At 38.8% G+C, this 17,269-nt stretch overlaps 1 protein-coding gene across 1 annotated transcript; it reads left to right on the forward strand.

Moving 5' to 3' along the window:
- Positions 1–439: 439 nt before the first annotated feature.
- On the forward strand, positions 440–16,806 carry LOC119889806 (transmembrane protein 255B). The gene is made up of 9 exons (XM_038700640.1): positions 440–724; positions 1,935–2,077; positions 2,202–2,264; positions 8,267–8,356; positions 10,241–10,321; positions 11,882–11,955; positions 12,737–12,896; positions 13,858–14,004; positions 15,019–16,806. Exons 1-9 carry the CDS (start codon positions 661–663, stop codon positions 15,253–15,255), a joined length of 1,059 nt encoding a protein of 352 aa, XP_038556568.1. The 5' UTR covers positions 440–660; the 3' UTR covers positions 15,256–16,806.
- The last annotated feature ends 463 nt before the right edge of the window (positions 16,807–17,269 follow it).

The raw sequence follows: 17,269 nt of genomic DNA on the forward strand, positions 1-17,269 counted from the left end.
AACAAACATCCAAGGTTCATTCACGAGCCTAAAAGCTGAGCTTGTTCTGCAAGTGGTGGCCGACAGACGGCGCTGTAAACTCATATTGCAGTTTGTCTTCCTGCATCAACGCTCCCTCATCATGATCAGTCAGGGATGTAGCCTGCAGACGTCAAAAGCCACCACAACCTAACTTTACCTTTTATCATATAGTATAGAGTTTAACCACGTGCTGTAAGTAATTTCAACATGAATCCAAAAATAATTAAGCTGTATTAAGATGATCAATCATTTAATAATGTATTACTGAGGTGAATACAGAGAGCTGATTGGTTCCTCTCTCTCTCTCTCTCTCTCTCTCTCTCTCTCTCTCTCTCTCTCTCACTGTGTCTCTTTCTCTCTCAAGAAAAGTTGAACCCGTGAGAGAATCAGTCAGCTGTGGGGGCATATATATGTATGAAATCGGACTCTTATTTATTTAAAGAATCTTGAGTTATAACCAAAACAAGCGTCCTACTCGCAGCTTGTTGCCTGTGGCAGATGAGGACTCTGTTTTGAATCGATATATAGAGACAAAAAACTAAAACGCCTTGATCAAAACAGTTAAAACCGTCGGTTGGGCTGCCTGATCGCCTTTTTCATTTTCTTTTTCATTTTCTAATTTGTCCGGACTGAAACAAAATGCAGCAGCCTGAAACCCAGCAGGCAACTCAGCAAACAGCGACAGAAATCCTTGATCCAGCAGGTACAGTTATATGTCAAGTTTCATCCTGAGCTCCTCTAACCTCACTCTGTTACAGCAGCATCTTCACTATCATTACCAGGACATTATTTCTAGTGTGCTTTAATTCACTGTTGCTCTATTTGAATTCGGTGCATACAAAACGTTTGTGTGTGTAGTGCACATTTTTACGCAAAAAGTCCTCCAAAGCGCTAGTGGCTAACTTGTGTTCAAGCTTTTGTTAGAAATACTTAAAATGCTTCTCCCACAGCTCATCTGCAGAGCTGGCAAGTACATTTACTCAAGTACTGTACTGTCCTGAGGTAGGCTACTTGTACTACTTTACTTGAGTATTTGCATTGTATGTTGTATACTTTATAGGGATTGTACTTAGTTGTACTTAATTAGGACTTGTATAAATAATGAAATGTATAATGATTACCACAAAGTCAATGCACACTATAGCCTTTTTGATGACATTGATGGAATGTAAGTACATTTGCTCAAGTACTGTAGCCTACTAGTAGCAGCATTTGTAGTACATACAAATATTGTACTTTTCTACTACCTCTTTGACACTTAGTTACTTTTCTCATAAAAAAAACTTGATAAAACAGAATAATATAATACTCTATAATAACATAACACCTTTAAATGTGCCACTCTGCACACTGAGTACTTTTACTTTTTATACTTTAAGTACATTTTGCTGATAGTGCCTGTACTAAGTAACATTATAAATTCAGGACTTTAACTTGTAATAGAGGATTTTTTAAATATGGTATTTCTTCTTTATTTGAATACTTCTTCCACTGATTCTTCAAAGCTATGAAAAAACAACAGTCCTGCATACTTTTGATGACAAAACATATTTTTATACAGTACATCATACCACATGACTGCATATAAAACAGGTAGAATGAGCTCCAGCTACAATATAAAATGCTGCTACATGTAAATACATCTGAGTCTGACACATAGTAATGTAACACTGACGGGGGGGCATTTTACCTGCATAATTAGAACGTTTTATCCTTTCGTATACTTTGTTGATGATTACTTGAGTATGACTTTGAATGCATGACTTTTACGGGTAATGAATCATGTTTTCCTTGTTGTACTTGTGTAAATAATGTGAGTACTTCTTCTACCACTGCTCAACTGTCATGGAGAAAAATTTGCAACATAAATTAAAGAGGACTCATTTCAACAACAATATTCCATTCGTCCTCAGTTCAGTACCTGCGTCGGAAGAAGACGGCTCTGTGGGTGACCGTGTCTCTGCTGGCTCTATCTCTGGTGGTGCTGACTGTGGGTCTGGTCTCTGCCACTCGCACAGACAACGTGCCTGTTTCTGGATATTACCCCGGCATCACCGTGAGTGACAGTTGCCTCCCATTATTGATTCCTCAAACACTATGATTGTGACATGGTGTGTTTTGTATTTTTTCATATGCTCCTTCTCTGAAGTTTCTTCCAATTTGATCTTTTGTACCTCCAGCTCAGTTTTGGAGCTTTTCTGGGTATTGTTGGCATCCACCTGGTGGAAAACCGCAGACCCATGGTGAGTCTGCTCCTCTGGCTTTCGTGTAACTGTTGCAACACATTTAAAATCACATTATAAGGATGATTTTTATTTATTCCATCCATTTGACACATTTCTGGTCTTCTAAAATATATAAAATGTGTGCATTAAAAATGTGCAGCTTTAAGCAGCTAAGTGCAGATATTTTTTTCACTAGTTGCCAGACACCAAAACATATCTAAAAGGAGAGTGACATTCACCATATGAGCCAAAACACAACTCCAAATGAATGCTAATGTTGCTCCGTGTCTGCTGGATCTGTAAATAGACAACTCTTTGCTGACAAGTTCACCGCATCAACTTTTTAAAGGTGACAATGTGTAAGTTTTGTGTTTCCAGCTTGATCTGCTGCACCCAAGTGGCCAAAAAAGGATTAGTACATGTTTAATGAGCTTTACAAAACGCATTCTACATGATTGTTTGCCTCTTTTTTGTTTACAATGACAGCTCGAATTGTACAATGTCACATTCAGATTTTAGCCTTCTTGTCTAGCATCTCTCTCTCTCTCTCTCTCTCTCTCTCTCTCTCTCTCTCTCTCGAGGTGACTTCAGACAGCTTTTCAAGCTTTATAATATTCATCTTCTAAAAATGAGGCATTGTTCCTGGAAAACAGGACATATATATATATATATATACACCATAAATTAGAGGATTATGTTACAACTTTGCAAATTCACTAAACTGCTTTATGGGAAATTGCTCTATTATGAGCAAGAAGCAAATCTGATTACTCGATGGCAAAGTAATGTGTTCTTGGTCCTTGTGCCTTGTGGGTCAGTGCACGTGACTGGAGTTGTGGTCAGGGGAAGTGGACGAGATTGGCTGGATTTCAATGACATGAGAGGAAAACTGCATTAGTAATGGTCAGCTGCTTCTGACAGGCCTCCTTTATTTCAGACAAGGACACAGATGTAAAATCATCAAAGTGCCTGTCTGTACAACAGGGGGTTCAAAAGATGATCATGTCAGTGACTCCAGAGTAGACTGACCACCTGTCTGAAACCATAATTGACTTCTCTTAAAATGTAATTGAAGAAAGTGAAGCATCTGATCAGAGAAGTCAGTCCTAAATAACACTATTTTTTAACATATAGTGAATGAAGTAAAATCCTAGTTCGAGGGCCTCAGACCCATTAAAAGAAATAAGACAGAATAAAAAGAGGAATGAAATGTGCATGAACTGACCTAAAATTAGTGTAATTAGTGTAAAAAGTCAAGTGGCCAAATAATGCAAATACCACTTAAGGGCCAGTGGCAACCAGAAGCTGAAATTGCTCTTCTGTGTATTTAAGTATTTAAGTCAGTATCACATTCACAGTATATGGACCCCTGCATGAGATTAACTATGTTAAGTCCCTGCAAGGACTGAAGAGGACACCAGTGACACGGAAACTTCAGCAGAATGCAAGTTCTTGTCTTTATTTTTTTCTGAAATGACTTCACGGACATTTTAGAGACATTTAGAGACACTTTAATAGCTTGATACAGTACAGTGAAACAAAAATTGTCTTGGTGATGTAAAAAATGTTCCCTCGGCCTGTCACCATGACTGTGGTGTATCAGTGTGCGTTGTGAATTTTTAATGTGGCATCGTTGTCCTACGTTACGATACAGCCCGTATCGTATCCGGTCTACACAGATACCCTTCCCAGAGCTGTTCACACATGTGGACAGATGCTGCATCTTTGTGTCATTTCTCAAAGATAAAGTGAGGTTTTTAAGAAGTCTAATATTTCCTGTAGGCTTTCATTCCTTTTGAATCCTTGCTGTTGTTTCACTTCTCGTGTTGTGTATGTCTGTTAATGTGTGGACACAGACATTCACTGATCTCTGTATCTGTCTGCCCCTTCTCTGCTTTAAACTTTAATGCCATGATCGCTGCCACACTAGCGCCGGTCTACAGTGTCTCTTATGAAGCACATGTGGCACGATGTTCCTCTCACACAGGTGTCTTCTTCCCTCATGTGTCAGACACCCGTACTGTAACGCGAGAGCCAGTTGGCAGAAAGCAAGGTCGCTCATTAAAGAACAACTAACCGTCCAACAATGACACAGACATCTGAGAGCTCTGAAACTTCACTTGGGCTTCACAGCCCTTTGCTCCTCTGACCTCATAAAGCAGCAGATGGAGGGTTTGATAGAGGGTTTGTTTGAACTGTAAATAGTCAGAGAATTGACGAGTTAATCGACTGCTGCCAGAAAGACATTTCCAGTTTGACTCCTGACTGGGGAAATCTAATACAGAAATGAACAAGTTTAATCCTTCCCTTTTGTGAAGTGAACTACATCAATCAAGCAATGAAAACATATTTGTACAGCACCTTTTATAGAGGTTTAATATACCTGAACCCTCTGAATTACATGCTATTCTGGATATGTACAGATTTTATCCAGTTTAGTGCAGTTCAAAGTGCTTTACAGGTGACAGACATACAGTACCTATGACTGATAATCAGTAGAAACATTAACTCAAATAAAAACATAGAGAAAATATAAATACAAATGATAATAATGAACAAAAACATAAAATATACCATAGAAAATATGATTAAAAACAATTATAGATAGAAACATTTCAAACAAAAGCTTAAAAGTTATCTTTCAGTTTAAAACAGCAGCTGAATCTGTTACACAGGGGCTTTTTAATACAAAATGAAGTAGGCTACTTGTGTTTTAAGACATTGTCCCACTATCATAAACCTCTGTTGCAGGTAAAACACACATTTGTGCTCCACTGACACTTCTTGGACAAAATTTTAAAAATCTTAATGACTCGCATACTGCCACTTTTCATTTTGTGTTATGGTGTCCTCCAAACTGTTTAAAAGGGACCATCACATTGTGTCTGTAAAAAAAGGATAAAAGAAAAACTCCCTCTCTATCTGCACTTCCCCTGCCGCTCATAAAACAGGCTTCACTGCCCTGATACACTGTAAGATTTCTTTATGACTAAATGCTTCACGTAGCTCATGTTCTTTGCTAAAGCAGCCTCTTCTGTAGTTACTGCCTGTATCTCTCAGACTGCCGTCCTTCTGGTCACCTTGTAGCTTGGAGAGCAGAACGGTGAACCTTCAAAGGGCCGTATTTTACCCAAGTTCTTATTACCAGGGTGTCCAGCTGTGGTCGTGATTGGTCACTGGACCACTGAACAGGGAAAAAGACCTTGCAGCTGTCAGCTTATTTAGTTACATAACCTGATAGGTATCTTTACTGACTCTACAATATTCCTCTTTGTGTCTTTATCTCTTTGTCACTAATGCATCATCTCCTCTAAAACTTTCATCATGTGTGTCTATGTCTTTTATAGGCATTTCTCTCTGTTTTCAGTACTTAAAGCAGCTATAATCTTCTTTTTTTATAACAACAATGTATCAAATGACAATGTGAAAGGGTTCACCTTATCTGTTTATTGTTTAACCGCAACTTTTGTTGTTGTTGTTGTTGTTGTTGTGTTTTCGGACACAGAAGGCAGCTATTTTCACAGTGAAAAAGCTCTAAAAACCATCTGCCCACTACCTGCTTAGCACCAAACAGCAGACAGACACAGTAAGCAACTAGCTGGTGAACATAGTGAAGCACTTAGCAGCTAAAGAGCCAGATATTTCTCGTAGGAATTGGTGGAGACCAAAAACAGAGCTAAAAGAGAGTGAATATTGGACTTAACATTCGCCAGCACTGCAGGCTTAAACCTGTGCACAAACCGCTGTCAACACTGTCGACGTATACCTCTGTAGATTGCTAGGTTGCTATGTTGTTCACCCTTTCAGCTCTGGCAAACCAGCCATTGCTGGTTGACATAAAACACATCATTACCGTCCAATCTCGCCACAGACTCTGGTATACTGCGATGTACAAAGAGATTTACCTGGTGGTGATCGGCTTAATCAGCATTGTGTATCACTGTGGTACCTCATCTTTTACAATGCATTGTATTTTATATAATTTCAATGTGGCCTGTAAACATAGCTGTCCCATAAATGTAGTGGAATAAAAAGTATAATATGTTTCCCTGAAATGTAGGAGTAGTAGTATGTATGAAATAGCCTAATATGCAAATGAAGTACAGTACTTGAGTATGTTATTTTCCAACACCTGCATCTTTTTAATATTTCCTTAATGAATCGATTCCGGAGAGCAGAAATCTATCTACATTGTGTCTTTAATCTTTTACAGTATTTGATTTTTTTCTCTGCTTCAGTTGTATCAGGGGAGATTTGGGGGTTTGGGCAACCAAGTGTGTGTTGAGGTGTTTTATGTGCTGGCAGCTGGTGCTAAGGTAATGTGAAGTAATGCAGTTGTCAGGCTCTATTGTCTCTGCTGCTGGCCTCATCTCGCACTTGGAGGCCATAAAAGCAGAGTCATTTAAACTGCTAATTAAGTGGAGAGTCTGGGCCAGTGGCAGATAAAACCCACACAGAAAAAAAGCCTGTTTTCTCAGCTTGGCTCTTATTTCACTTTGTTGAGGGAAATTGTTTCCACATCCGTTTCACCACACCTTGTGTTATACATGTACAGGTAGACATTTCATATATAACACTATGTTGACAAAAAGTCAGTCCAAATCAAATTGACTTGTTAAATAAACCTGGCACATACAGCACTATATTGAACAGGCATGAATAAACCTGGGCCTTACAGCACTATATTGAACAGGCATGAATAAACCTGGCACTTACAGCACTATATTGAACAGGCATGATTATTTCTGCTTTTTACTGAAAGGTCCTACATACCAATGGTCCATCTAGTTGGTGTCTGAAATCAAGGAAAGGAAAAGAAAAGTCTCCCATGTATCAAATAAGTTGCTTATGTCAATGCAAGATCAGTAGATTATTAAATCTATACGGCATTTCTACTTTTTTGCTTAATCTTTGGGACAAACTGCTGTATCCCACCTACCATTTTAGACAGATACAGTAGAGAGGGTTTAATCTCCTGCTCCAGATTTGGTCCTGGAGGAATGATTGAACAGACAGTAAATGATGCTCAGTGATAAAGTTCACGATCAGACATCTGTGATCAGCCAGCTGGGTCTGCTGAGCTGTGTGTGTGCATGCGTGTGTGTGTGTGTGTGTGTGTGCATGCGTGTGTGTGTGTGTGTGTGTGTGTGTGTGTGTGTGTGTGTGAGATATCAGAAAATTACTTTGTCTCACAATAAAAGCTACATGGAGGAACAGGTTGCTCAGAAAAAAAGAATTGTAAGTAAACATTTGAGGTTATTGATTAGTGATCATATTTTTCAGCTTGATTTTAATGGATTGCATGAATGTGTGAGATAAGCAACAATGTTGATTTCTGTCCAGGCGCCTGGCGTGAGTGTGTGTGTGTGTGTGTGTATCAGACTGGGAGAATTAGATTGACCTTGCTGGTACAAAAGGCTGCCCCTCTGTCCTGTACGTTGCCTCATTGCTCGTAAATTTCCCACAAAGCACCTCTGTGTTGCGCTGGCAGAGCAAGAAGCCGTACATTTCCTTTATCGTCCTGCAGCCTAGACAGTGCAGACGACCAGTCAGGACACACACCAGTAGAAACACCACGCTTACATACACGAGTGTGTGTGTTAAGATTATGATAACATTTTGACTTTGCCTTTATACAAATTCATTCATAAATATAAATAAGTAAGAATAAGAAATAATAAATACTCTGGAAAATGAAATGATGATACTGTGAGTAGAAATAAATGGTCAAATAATTTTATGAATAAAAAACTTAAAATCTATCTGTTAAATTTTAGGGTGCTCTATTTGTATCTTTACCCCTGGTCTGAGTAACCTCTGCTTATGGTTATTGTTAACTACTTGATAAAACAGAATAAAATTCTGGTCATAAATATTTTTTTATAAATAGATTTATATTTGCTGCAAATATGTTTCCAGTTCATATAGTTGTGCTTTCAAAACACAAGCTGATGATCTCATAAACTGTTACTCTGATAATACTCACTGGTACTTTTGTCTTTGTTCCACCTCTCTCTAAGCTCATGGCAGCGATCATTGTCATCAGTATGGGAGTCATCGCATCTTTCTTCTGTGCCATTGTGGACGGGATCATCGCTTCAAAGTTCATTGTAAGTATCACATGTATCTACATGCCCGCACTGAAAACAAATTCACCTTTTTTGTCATAGCAAACCTGTGATAATTTAATCACACACATGCTGCTGTCAACAGAGACAGAGTGGGTTTGCTATAGAAATGCAAGTGTGCAAGACTGGCACAGATACATAAGTGAGATCAGGAACTTTGTAGATGCAATCAGACAGAAGTGTCAGTACCATCACGACACCAGATAGGTAGACCAGCCCAACTAATCTCAGCCTGCAGAGAGCTGCTGGGTCGTCTGAAGAGCTGGGGAAACATTCAGCATAACAGGGCTGATTAAATGTGTCCAAATGTCACTTTACTTTCTCTAAGTCACTGAAAATTTTTGTATTACGGTGCAAACAAATAAAAACGTCCTTGTAATGGTCTTTTGGAATTTGATGTATCCATATACAGTATTTTGCGATACATCTAATTGAAAAAGAAAGAAAGAAGTTTATTGTGATCTTTTTATATACAGTCTATGCATGTAATAGGTTTGCAAAGTGAAAAAGACCAAAGTCCACCCCAAAGGAAGTTACCACGTCCCACAGAAAACATCTCCTGAACTCAATTGTAGTCCAGCCTTTACTTCTGTAACCTATCTGCGTCACAATGTAACACCTGTCATAATGCTCTCCTAGCGGCTAGTGCGGCATGCCCTCCAAAACACTGGTGGAGAAACACACTGAGCTGCAGCGACAGTGACAAGACGTTTGCCCACTCCCTCCCCTCTCCCCCACCCTCCCTACTGAACATTAGATACCCTACAGGCAGTCAATAGACATAAAGTTGTTGCTGAGATGTACAGAGAATGCACAGTTAAAAAGTAACGTATGAAAGATCAATTTGTTACAGATTTGTTACTTACCACCCTGAAACTCTTGCTCCAGTCTAGGTCGCAAAGCTGGATTGGGAACATTTACAGCTGAATCGAAGTTGTGGTTACAGCCTTCAACAAACAGGGGTTAAAGGAGGTGCTGCAGCAATGTGCAATATCTGTTTTTTGAAAATGAAACCATATAAACCTATTCTGGTACAACCCCTAAATATAATGGTGCACCTGAAAATGAGCATAATAGGACCACTTTAATTATTTGTTTCCATAGGAGGAAGCCTCATTAAAAAAATGTATTATCAGTTTAACATGTCAGTTTATCAGTCCACCATGTGTCCTCATCATGGCATCATCTAACTGTCTATTAAAAAAATGCAAATACCTGAATGTGTCTACATGTGAATGAAAATGCACAGAGGTCAAATATGGTCACTGTTGCTAACTCACTGGATATCTGTTCTCGGTGTTTGGAAACATGGACACGAACGCCTCAGTTTGTCACATCCGCCTAATGAATTTTAATGAGTACCTTAATGAGTTTGGACCATAGAGAGTTTAAAAAGCTGGACCTCTCAGCACCTGGCACCGAGTCACTCATATTGATCAACAGTGCTATCAAACCTCTGCAGATATATATATTCACAAGACAGTAAAAAGCAGATTTATTGCACCTTCGAGTGTTGGACAATCACAATATATTTCACATTATATAAAGTCCCGTGAGGTTTAATGCCATAGGTTTTGTGTTTGATCAGGCGCATGTTGTAAACCTTCAGCGAAGCAGTGACAGAGAAACAGGAGGACGATGGGCAGAATAACACAAGCCAGGGTTGAAATTCACACACATGTAACTTAACATGAAGTACAGAAAGTGCTGTGCAACCCTTAAATCATAGAGATGTACTCTGTAACTGATTCACAGAGAAACATTCAGATGTGGTGTGGGTATGACAAGTCTATTAACTTGAATGAATTTAACAGATTTAACAAATCAGTTCGTTCTCTCTCTTTCGAATCTGTCTAACACTCGCAGGACTCAAGGCTTTTGCAGGAGAACATGTGTGACTTTTACACCAGTGGATCGGCCTATGCCTACGACAGCTACTACACTGAGGTGATTCGCATACATACATGTATACACACACTTAATATATCACCTGCCATTGTCTGCATTGTACAGACATAGCAAGTTATTTCTCACTGAGCACTGTTTTTGTATACTGATGATTCTGCCATACTTGTTTCACATAAAGATATAAAGGAGATATTAGGTGAAGATAAGAACATGGTTATCACACAACAGGCTTTCTCTACACTTGTGTAAGATGCATCTTATTTGGTACTAAAGTAAGGTTGAGCAAAGTTTCAACCTTACAGTTAGAGCTTGGAGGCGAGTATATAAATACAAGGACATTGGTGAATTACCTGGGCCGCATGTTGGATGAGAACCTGGGAGGAGAGAGAATGGTCTTGAAGGTCTTGGGGAAGGTTAATGCCAGAACCAGAGACCTGGCTCGAAAGGCAAAGCTAGTAGACAGGGACTGCCTTAAGGTATTGGCATCTAGTCGTTTTTAATTTCACTTGGACTATTCTATTTCCTCTTATCTGCAGCATTAAATCAAAAATGCCAGGTGTCTCAGAATAAATAAAAGGTTGGTGTTGGGCCTACTCATATGGGCAGGACTCAATTTCAAGAGTTAAAATGGCTGCCAGTTCAAGCAAGAGCAAGACAGCTGCAGCTCAGTTTGATCCATAAGATCATACACGGTTGGGCCTTGAATTATTTTACTAATTATTTTAAGAAAGTGGATGAAGAATTGCTAACTTGAGTCTTAGTAGGTCCAAGTCTCAGGTATCCATGGAGTGGAATATAGGAGCCTCTTTACCTTCAAAACTAAGATTAAGGAAAAGGAGATGGACCGCATCCCAATTTAAAGGACTTGCTTGCTATTTGGACAATGCTCATCCTGTTACTTACTAATGTGTATTAAAATTGTGTATGTATGAAGTGGAATGTATGTATTGTAATTGTATGTGCTTTGTTCTTCTGATGCCTGTTATCACCTTGCTATGACCGATGGAACATCAGGGACCACGATGGAAATAAGTCACTTTTTGTTATCCTTGACAGTTTCTTCACGTGCAAGTCTTTGATGGGACAGGTGTTTTTATTTTCTCAAATAAACTAAAATAAACTAAATGTTTTCTTAAATATTTAGAGAATAATTTAAATATCTAACATAGCCTAGCCTAAATTCTATACACCTCCAGATCACTTTTAGCTCTAATTTTCCTGCTCCTGCAAGGTGCTTTACCTGTGTGTCCCAGTAGTTGTCTTTAAAATGGTGTAAATTATGTTTGAACTCATTTAAGGATAATGCAGAATTAAATTCTGTGTTCTTGCAGACTTTTGACCTCATTTGGAAATAATCATAAAGTATGTAGTGACATCTGGTGGTCAAATAAAGTTACTACACTGAAACTGCATCTAGTTTGCTTTTTTTCATCAAAGCAAACAGAAGTTATGCAAATGATATGTTGACATGCAGACAGTTTCCCAGTGGTCATGTATTTCTTTGTCCAGCTCCTGCTTATCTGGCTGCTGTATCAGTTTTCGTGAGATTAGTAAAACATTGAGTATACATGATTAAAAACCTCTTCTCTGACACGGCAGGTGACATGCAAAGCATGCAAGATGAACCTGAGGAGCAACACCTGCTTCTGCTGCTACCTGTACAACTGTGAGAGGTGAGACGCAACAACACAAGCGGCTGGTGTTCAGATCTGAGCTGGGTTTGCACCATTTAACCCATTCACTTGCAATTTGCATGCACTTTACACCACTGCATAGTATTTTCACACGTTTTTAGATTCACTTTCTACCTACCAGGCAACAACAACTGATCCCCATCCGTTTCACTACACTTTATCTGTTAGCTTGAAGATGTCCATCACAGTGAACATTTATATATTTATCTCTATCTGTCACTTATAATTTTAACTGTGTAATAATACAGTAAAGAGCAGTGGCTATTGTACAGTATCCTAAATTTCAGAGCTGCCTGCTGTAGGAAGCTCACTTTTTGGAGACACAAACTGTCATGAATATTGTGATTTTGGCACTTTCTTGCATTAAAGAGGTTTTTATTCTACAGCCAGCTTTAAAATTCTGAATGTTGGAGTTTTCCATGAGCTCTTGAACACACCACAGAGAAAGCGCTTTCCAAAAAGCCCCTCCCTGTTTGCACCTACATTACTATTCAAGTATTAGCTGATAAAATGGCTGCCTGGAAAGTTTATTAAAGTAATATAGTATATTTCTTTCATACCTGGAAGATTTGAAATAAAACAAAAACAACAACTGTGATATGTGGAAAGTGGAAAGAAGTTGCCATGCATGACATTTCTTATGGCAGACATTTTCACATGTTGTTGTTAATAGGATGACTGTGCTATGATAAGTCAAAATGTCTGCTGTGAAGAAGGCCTATGTATTTTGTATTGACCCCCTGCTGTCTTCCTCTTCCAGCACAGAGTACCACACACAGTACTATGAGTTTACTGGGGTCAGCAGCTGCTGGGATGTGGTCTACCTGTACCGTCTGATGTGGGCCTCAGTGGTGTTCAACGTGATTGCCTTGTTCTTGGGCATCATCGCTGCCGCCATCCTCGGAGCGTACAAGGATTTGGTGAGCAGGAGTCCAAAAAAAGAGAAAAAAATCTGAGTGCATCTTTGCTCGCTTAGGCAAGCAAAGGACTCATAAAAGGAATTTTCTGTGGCCATTCGCTCCAAAGAAAGAAAATTTAAAGGCAGAAATAACATAGTTTGTAATATTACATGGGTGACACAGATGTTTCAGCAAAAGCCTGACAAAGGCTTTTTATTATATTCATGATTTCAAACTAGTAACCTTTCCTTATTGCCTGCAGGCCCCATACAGTCTCTGACACTGAACAACGTGAAATCCCTAACATCTGTTTCTGGCCTGTGTGTGAACCATAGGATCCTGATTTCCAGGATGTGTGTCATTAGAAAACATTATTTTAATGACAACTCAGTAACATCTCTCATTAGAGCATGTTTCACAGCTTTAGATTTGTCACAGGAAGTGTGCTAAGCTTGCTCTGCCTGCATCTGATCAGCATAGTTCCTGAATTGCAGAAGGGGTCACTCATGAGATTGAACTGTCAAAAATTAAGCATCAGCTGAATACTGTTGTGTAATATTTAATGGCATTAAATGTTCCTTTATCGAAGCTTTGTTTGAAACATAAAATTGACTTATGTGTGTGCAGATATCTTTTGGTTTTACTGACCACATTTTCAGAAGTTTACTACTCACACATGAAAGGACTAAAAACTCAGAAAAAAAAAAGGTTTCTCTGCCATGGATAGTAGTCTGACAATCTGTTTCAATGACATGAAAATCAGATTTTATTTTGTTAACCTTAATGTTCCCGATTTTACGATTACTGTTTCTACAGTACATTAGGCAGCAATCACACTTCATTACCTCTTCCATAATGACGCGTGTGCGTTTCATGTGTGTACAATTCATTTGTAACTGCGACACAATTACTCACATTTGCCTTCCAACTTCCCTCTGATGATTTCCTATCTTATCCAAAGCATTTCTATTTTCTCCTGCAGAAAAAGCCAACTCCTCAGATGGCTGCCAGCCCCACACCGCCACCCCACATCATGTACAACCCAACCCAGCACATGCTCACCTACGCTGGCTTCTGTCCTTCAGGACAGACTCTGCCTGCCTACCCCAACTATCCAATATCCATGCAGGTACGGTCCCAGACCAAAACAAACAAGAACCATTAATGGGCAAATTTTCGCTGAAGACAAAGGCCTATTACACTGAAGAACGGAAAGACGGTTGAATACAATTTTTGTTTTCAGGGTCATGGTATTGCTCACGCTGCCTCACTGTCACGTCTTAGTGGGCAACTTCAATAGAACAAAGCCATCATTAATATTAGTAGTAACACCTGTGCTTTTCCTACAATAAGTGTCTGCTGTAAAATGGCCAGCCTTCCATTCCAGTGTATTAGTTTGGCAACGCGATGAGCAGCACTGGATCACACTTATTCTTGCTGCAGCTGTTTGACTCTAACATCAAAGCGCTTGACCAGAAAGAAAACTATTAATCTGACGCTGCCACGTCACATTATTGAGGTGGATACTTACAAAACCTGACTAAAACCATGTATTCTCAAGAAATGGTAGTGACATGGTAGTGATTATCAGCTAAATGAATGACATGGCTCTGGCAATGTCAGTGTCAGTCGTTCGGTCCACCCCTTTAGTTCAGACTGAAATAACTCAACACCTATTGGATGGATTTCACAGAGCTATCTAGCTAGCATGGCTATAAATTCTTCTACTAGTCCTGTTTCTTGTAACATAGAGATAATATTTTGTTAAAGCCGTCGTCCAAGAACCTGTTGACCACAGGAATGCCTGATTGATGCTTTATGAACTGGTGACATAAAGTAAATCGGACATGAGCTGTTGTTCTTAAACACACCAGTCACTTCAAATAAGCAAATGCATTGTTTCATTTACTGTATATCATGGTGACTTTACCTGAAATGTGTATGTCTCATATATTTATTATTGACAATGGCTCATCTTTGCTGATATTTCTGTGGCTACTACCGCAGAACCAAACCACACAAAGCAATAAAATGAAAACCACACCTCACATAAAAATGTCAGAAATTATTTTTAGGCATCTTTGGCTTTACTTCCACATACCGTTGCAACCTACCACTCCCTGTCTCTTCTCCTCTCCTACAGCATAACAGCAGCTTTCATCCACCTACTACTCCCCATCTGATCCCTGACGGAGGCCCTGGCTCCAACTCCTGCCTGTCTGAGGAGAACCAGGGCCAGCAGCCATCTCAGGCTCCCACACAGCAACAGCCACAGGGAGCCACCCAGGAACCAGGGGGCTACATGTTGACACCCAACGCTCCTGTCCTCTACGGATCCCCCTACAGCCCCTTTGAGAAACCTCCACCGTACGCCTGCTGAGCCCTCAGATAAATACATGGAGCATGTTGGAGAAGAAATATCTTGATCGGGTCGGACTGAATGTAGCTCAAGACATGTCATAGGTGACCTTGTAGACGGATTCACGACTACTCTGTAGGTTACTGATATAAATGCTACATTTAAAGTGGTTGACTGAAGAGAGACACATATTTCAAGTTATGTGGTGTGATTATATAGACATGATTTAGTTATTTCATGTGTATTCATTGAGGGAAGCAGCTGTGGTAAATATACTTCATTCAAATATGCTTATTTGTTTTCTTGCCGAGAGTTAGATAAGAAGATTGATACCACTCTCGTGTCTATAGGTAAATATTATATACCAGCCAGCCAACTAAACTTAGCATAAAAATTGGAAACAGAATTAAAACAGCCAACCTGGCTATGCTCAAAGTAAACAAAATCTGCCTACCAGCCTCTCTTAAGCTCACATTTAACACATTATATCTCATTTATTTAATCTGTACAAAACTGAAGTCTAAAAACTACAACAAAAACTAAAAACTTCTTGCAGCCCAAAACTGGTCTTTAGATGCTATATATTGCATATATATATATATATATATGTATATATATATGTATATATACGAAAGTGAATACAGTTGGTGTACACTTGACTGTGATCTGAGAGTTGTTTTTGTTATAACTTGTGTAGATTGGAATACAAATCTTTCTGTGTATTGTCTCACTATACAGATCACTGTTCAAGCAGTTAAAAGGGCTTTATTGAAATGTGAACTGGAGAGTAAATGACGCTCATGTTGCTGTTACTTAATTATGTTGTGTGAAATATTTAATGTGCACTTTAAAGTCAATATGCTGTATATATTATTGATGATGCATGTTAACTGCTGTGGGATGGGATAATGTAGCTGCTGCTGCTGCTATGAAATACATCTTGTATTTAAGAGACACCTATAGAAACGCATACATTCACTGATGCATACAAATACATGTGTTGTAAGGGCTTCATCAAAATCTTACATTTAAAGGTAGAGTGAACAACAGTGGGAAATATGCTTATTGGCTTGAGTTAAATGAGACGATCAATACCACTATCATGTCTGTACAGTCAAGTATGATGTATGAAGCTACTGCCAGCAACCAGTTAGCTTAGCTTAGCATAAAGATCCTGGCTCTGTCTAAAGGTAACAAAATCAAAGTTTTAGCACCTTCCAAGTTCACTAATTAACACATTTTATACCAAGGCAGGCAGTTTTATATACTAGGAAGTTTCCCCGTTTCCACTTTCTTGAGAAAGCGAAATATGTATTTTCCAAACTGCCCAATTCACTGTATTGTATTACCTCAAAGGGAGACTATATATAAGAAATCACACATTCTCCCTTTTATGCTATTATATAAATAGAAAGTTGAATTTATAAGCAATAAAACTCTTTTGCTCAACTCAATACTCAAGAAGTTATTGCTACAGCCTTACTTTGTCTGGTATGATCAGCAGTGTATGGAGGTTAATTTTAGCAAATCTTAGCAAGTAGTTATTGCTGTATAATACACATTACTGACTCAGTCCACTTTAGGATGCTTCTCTAACTTATTTGTGATACCTGTACACTAAGCTTTAGCATTTACCTTTATCCTCTTAGAGCCACTTAAGAACACAAAACTTAAATTGTCTTGTCTTAAAACAAGTTTTTCAACTGCCCTATAATTTAAATAATTTACAATAAGCATGGAGGTTCACTTTTGACACTGATGATAAAATATGAGAAACTTAAAATTCACTCAACTTTTAACCAGGCTTTTGATTGAATCTCACTGCCTTTTTCAGAAAATGGAACTTGCTCAGTCCTCATGTGTTGTAATAATGGGACGGTTATAACAGGTGGTCATATATGGAGAAGGGATGGTTATCCCTCACTCACCTATACAGAAAAGGACATTCATTAAGATTTTTTTAGCAATAGCCATTCAATGTATTAACACTCATAATACCTCTCTATATAGTAGTTTTCATTGTTAGAGGTGGAGT

This window comes from Micropterus salmoides, unplaced genomic scaffold (genome assembly GCF_014851395.1).
Source record: "Micropterus salmoides isolate LMB-PRFRI ecotype aquatic unplaced genomic scaffold, ASM1485139v1 Ms_hic_scaffold_6, whole genome shotgun sequence".
Classification (NCBI taxonomy): domain Eukaryota; kingdom Metazoa; phylum Chordata; class Actinopteri; order Centrarchiformes; family Centrarchidae; genus Micropterus; species Micropterus salmoides.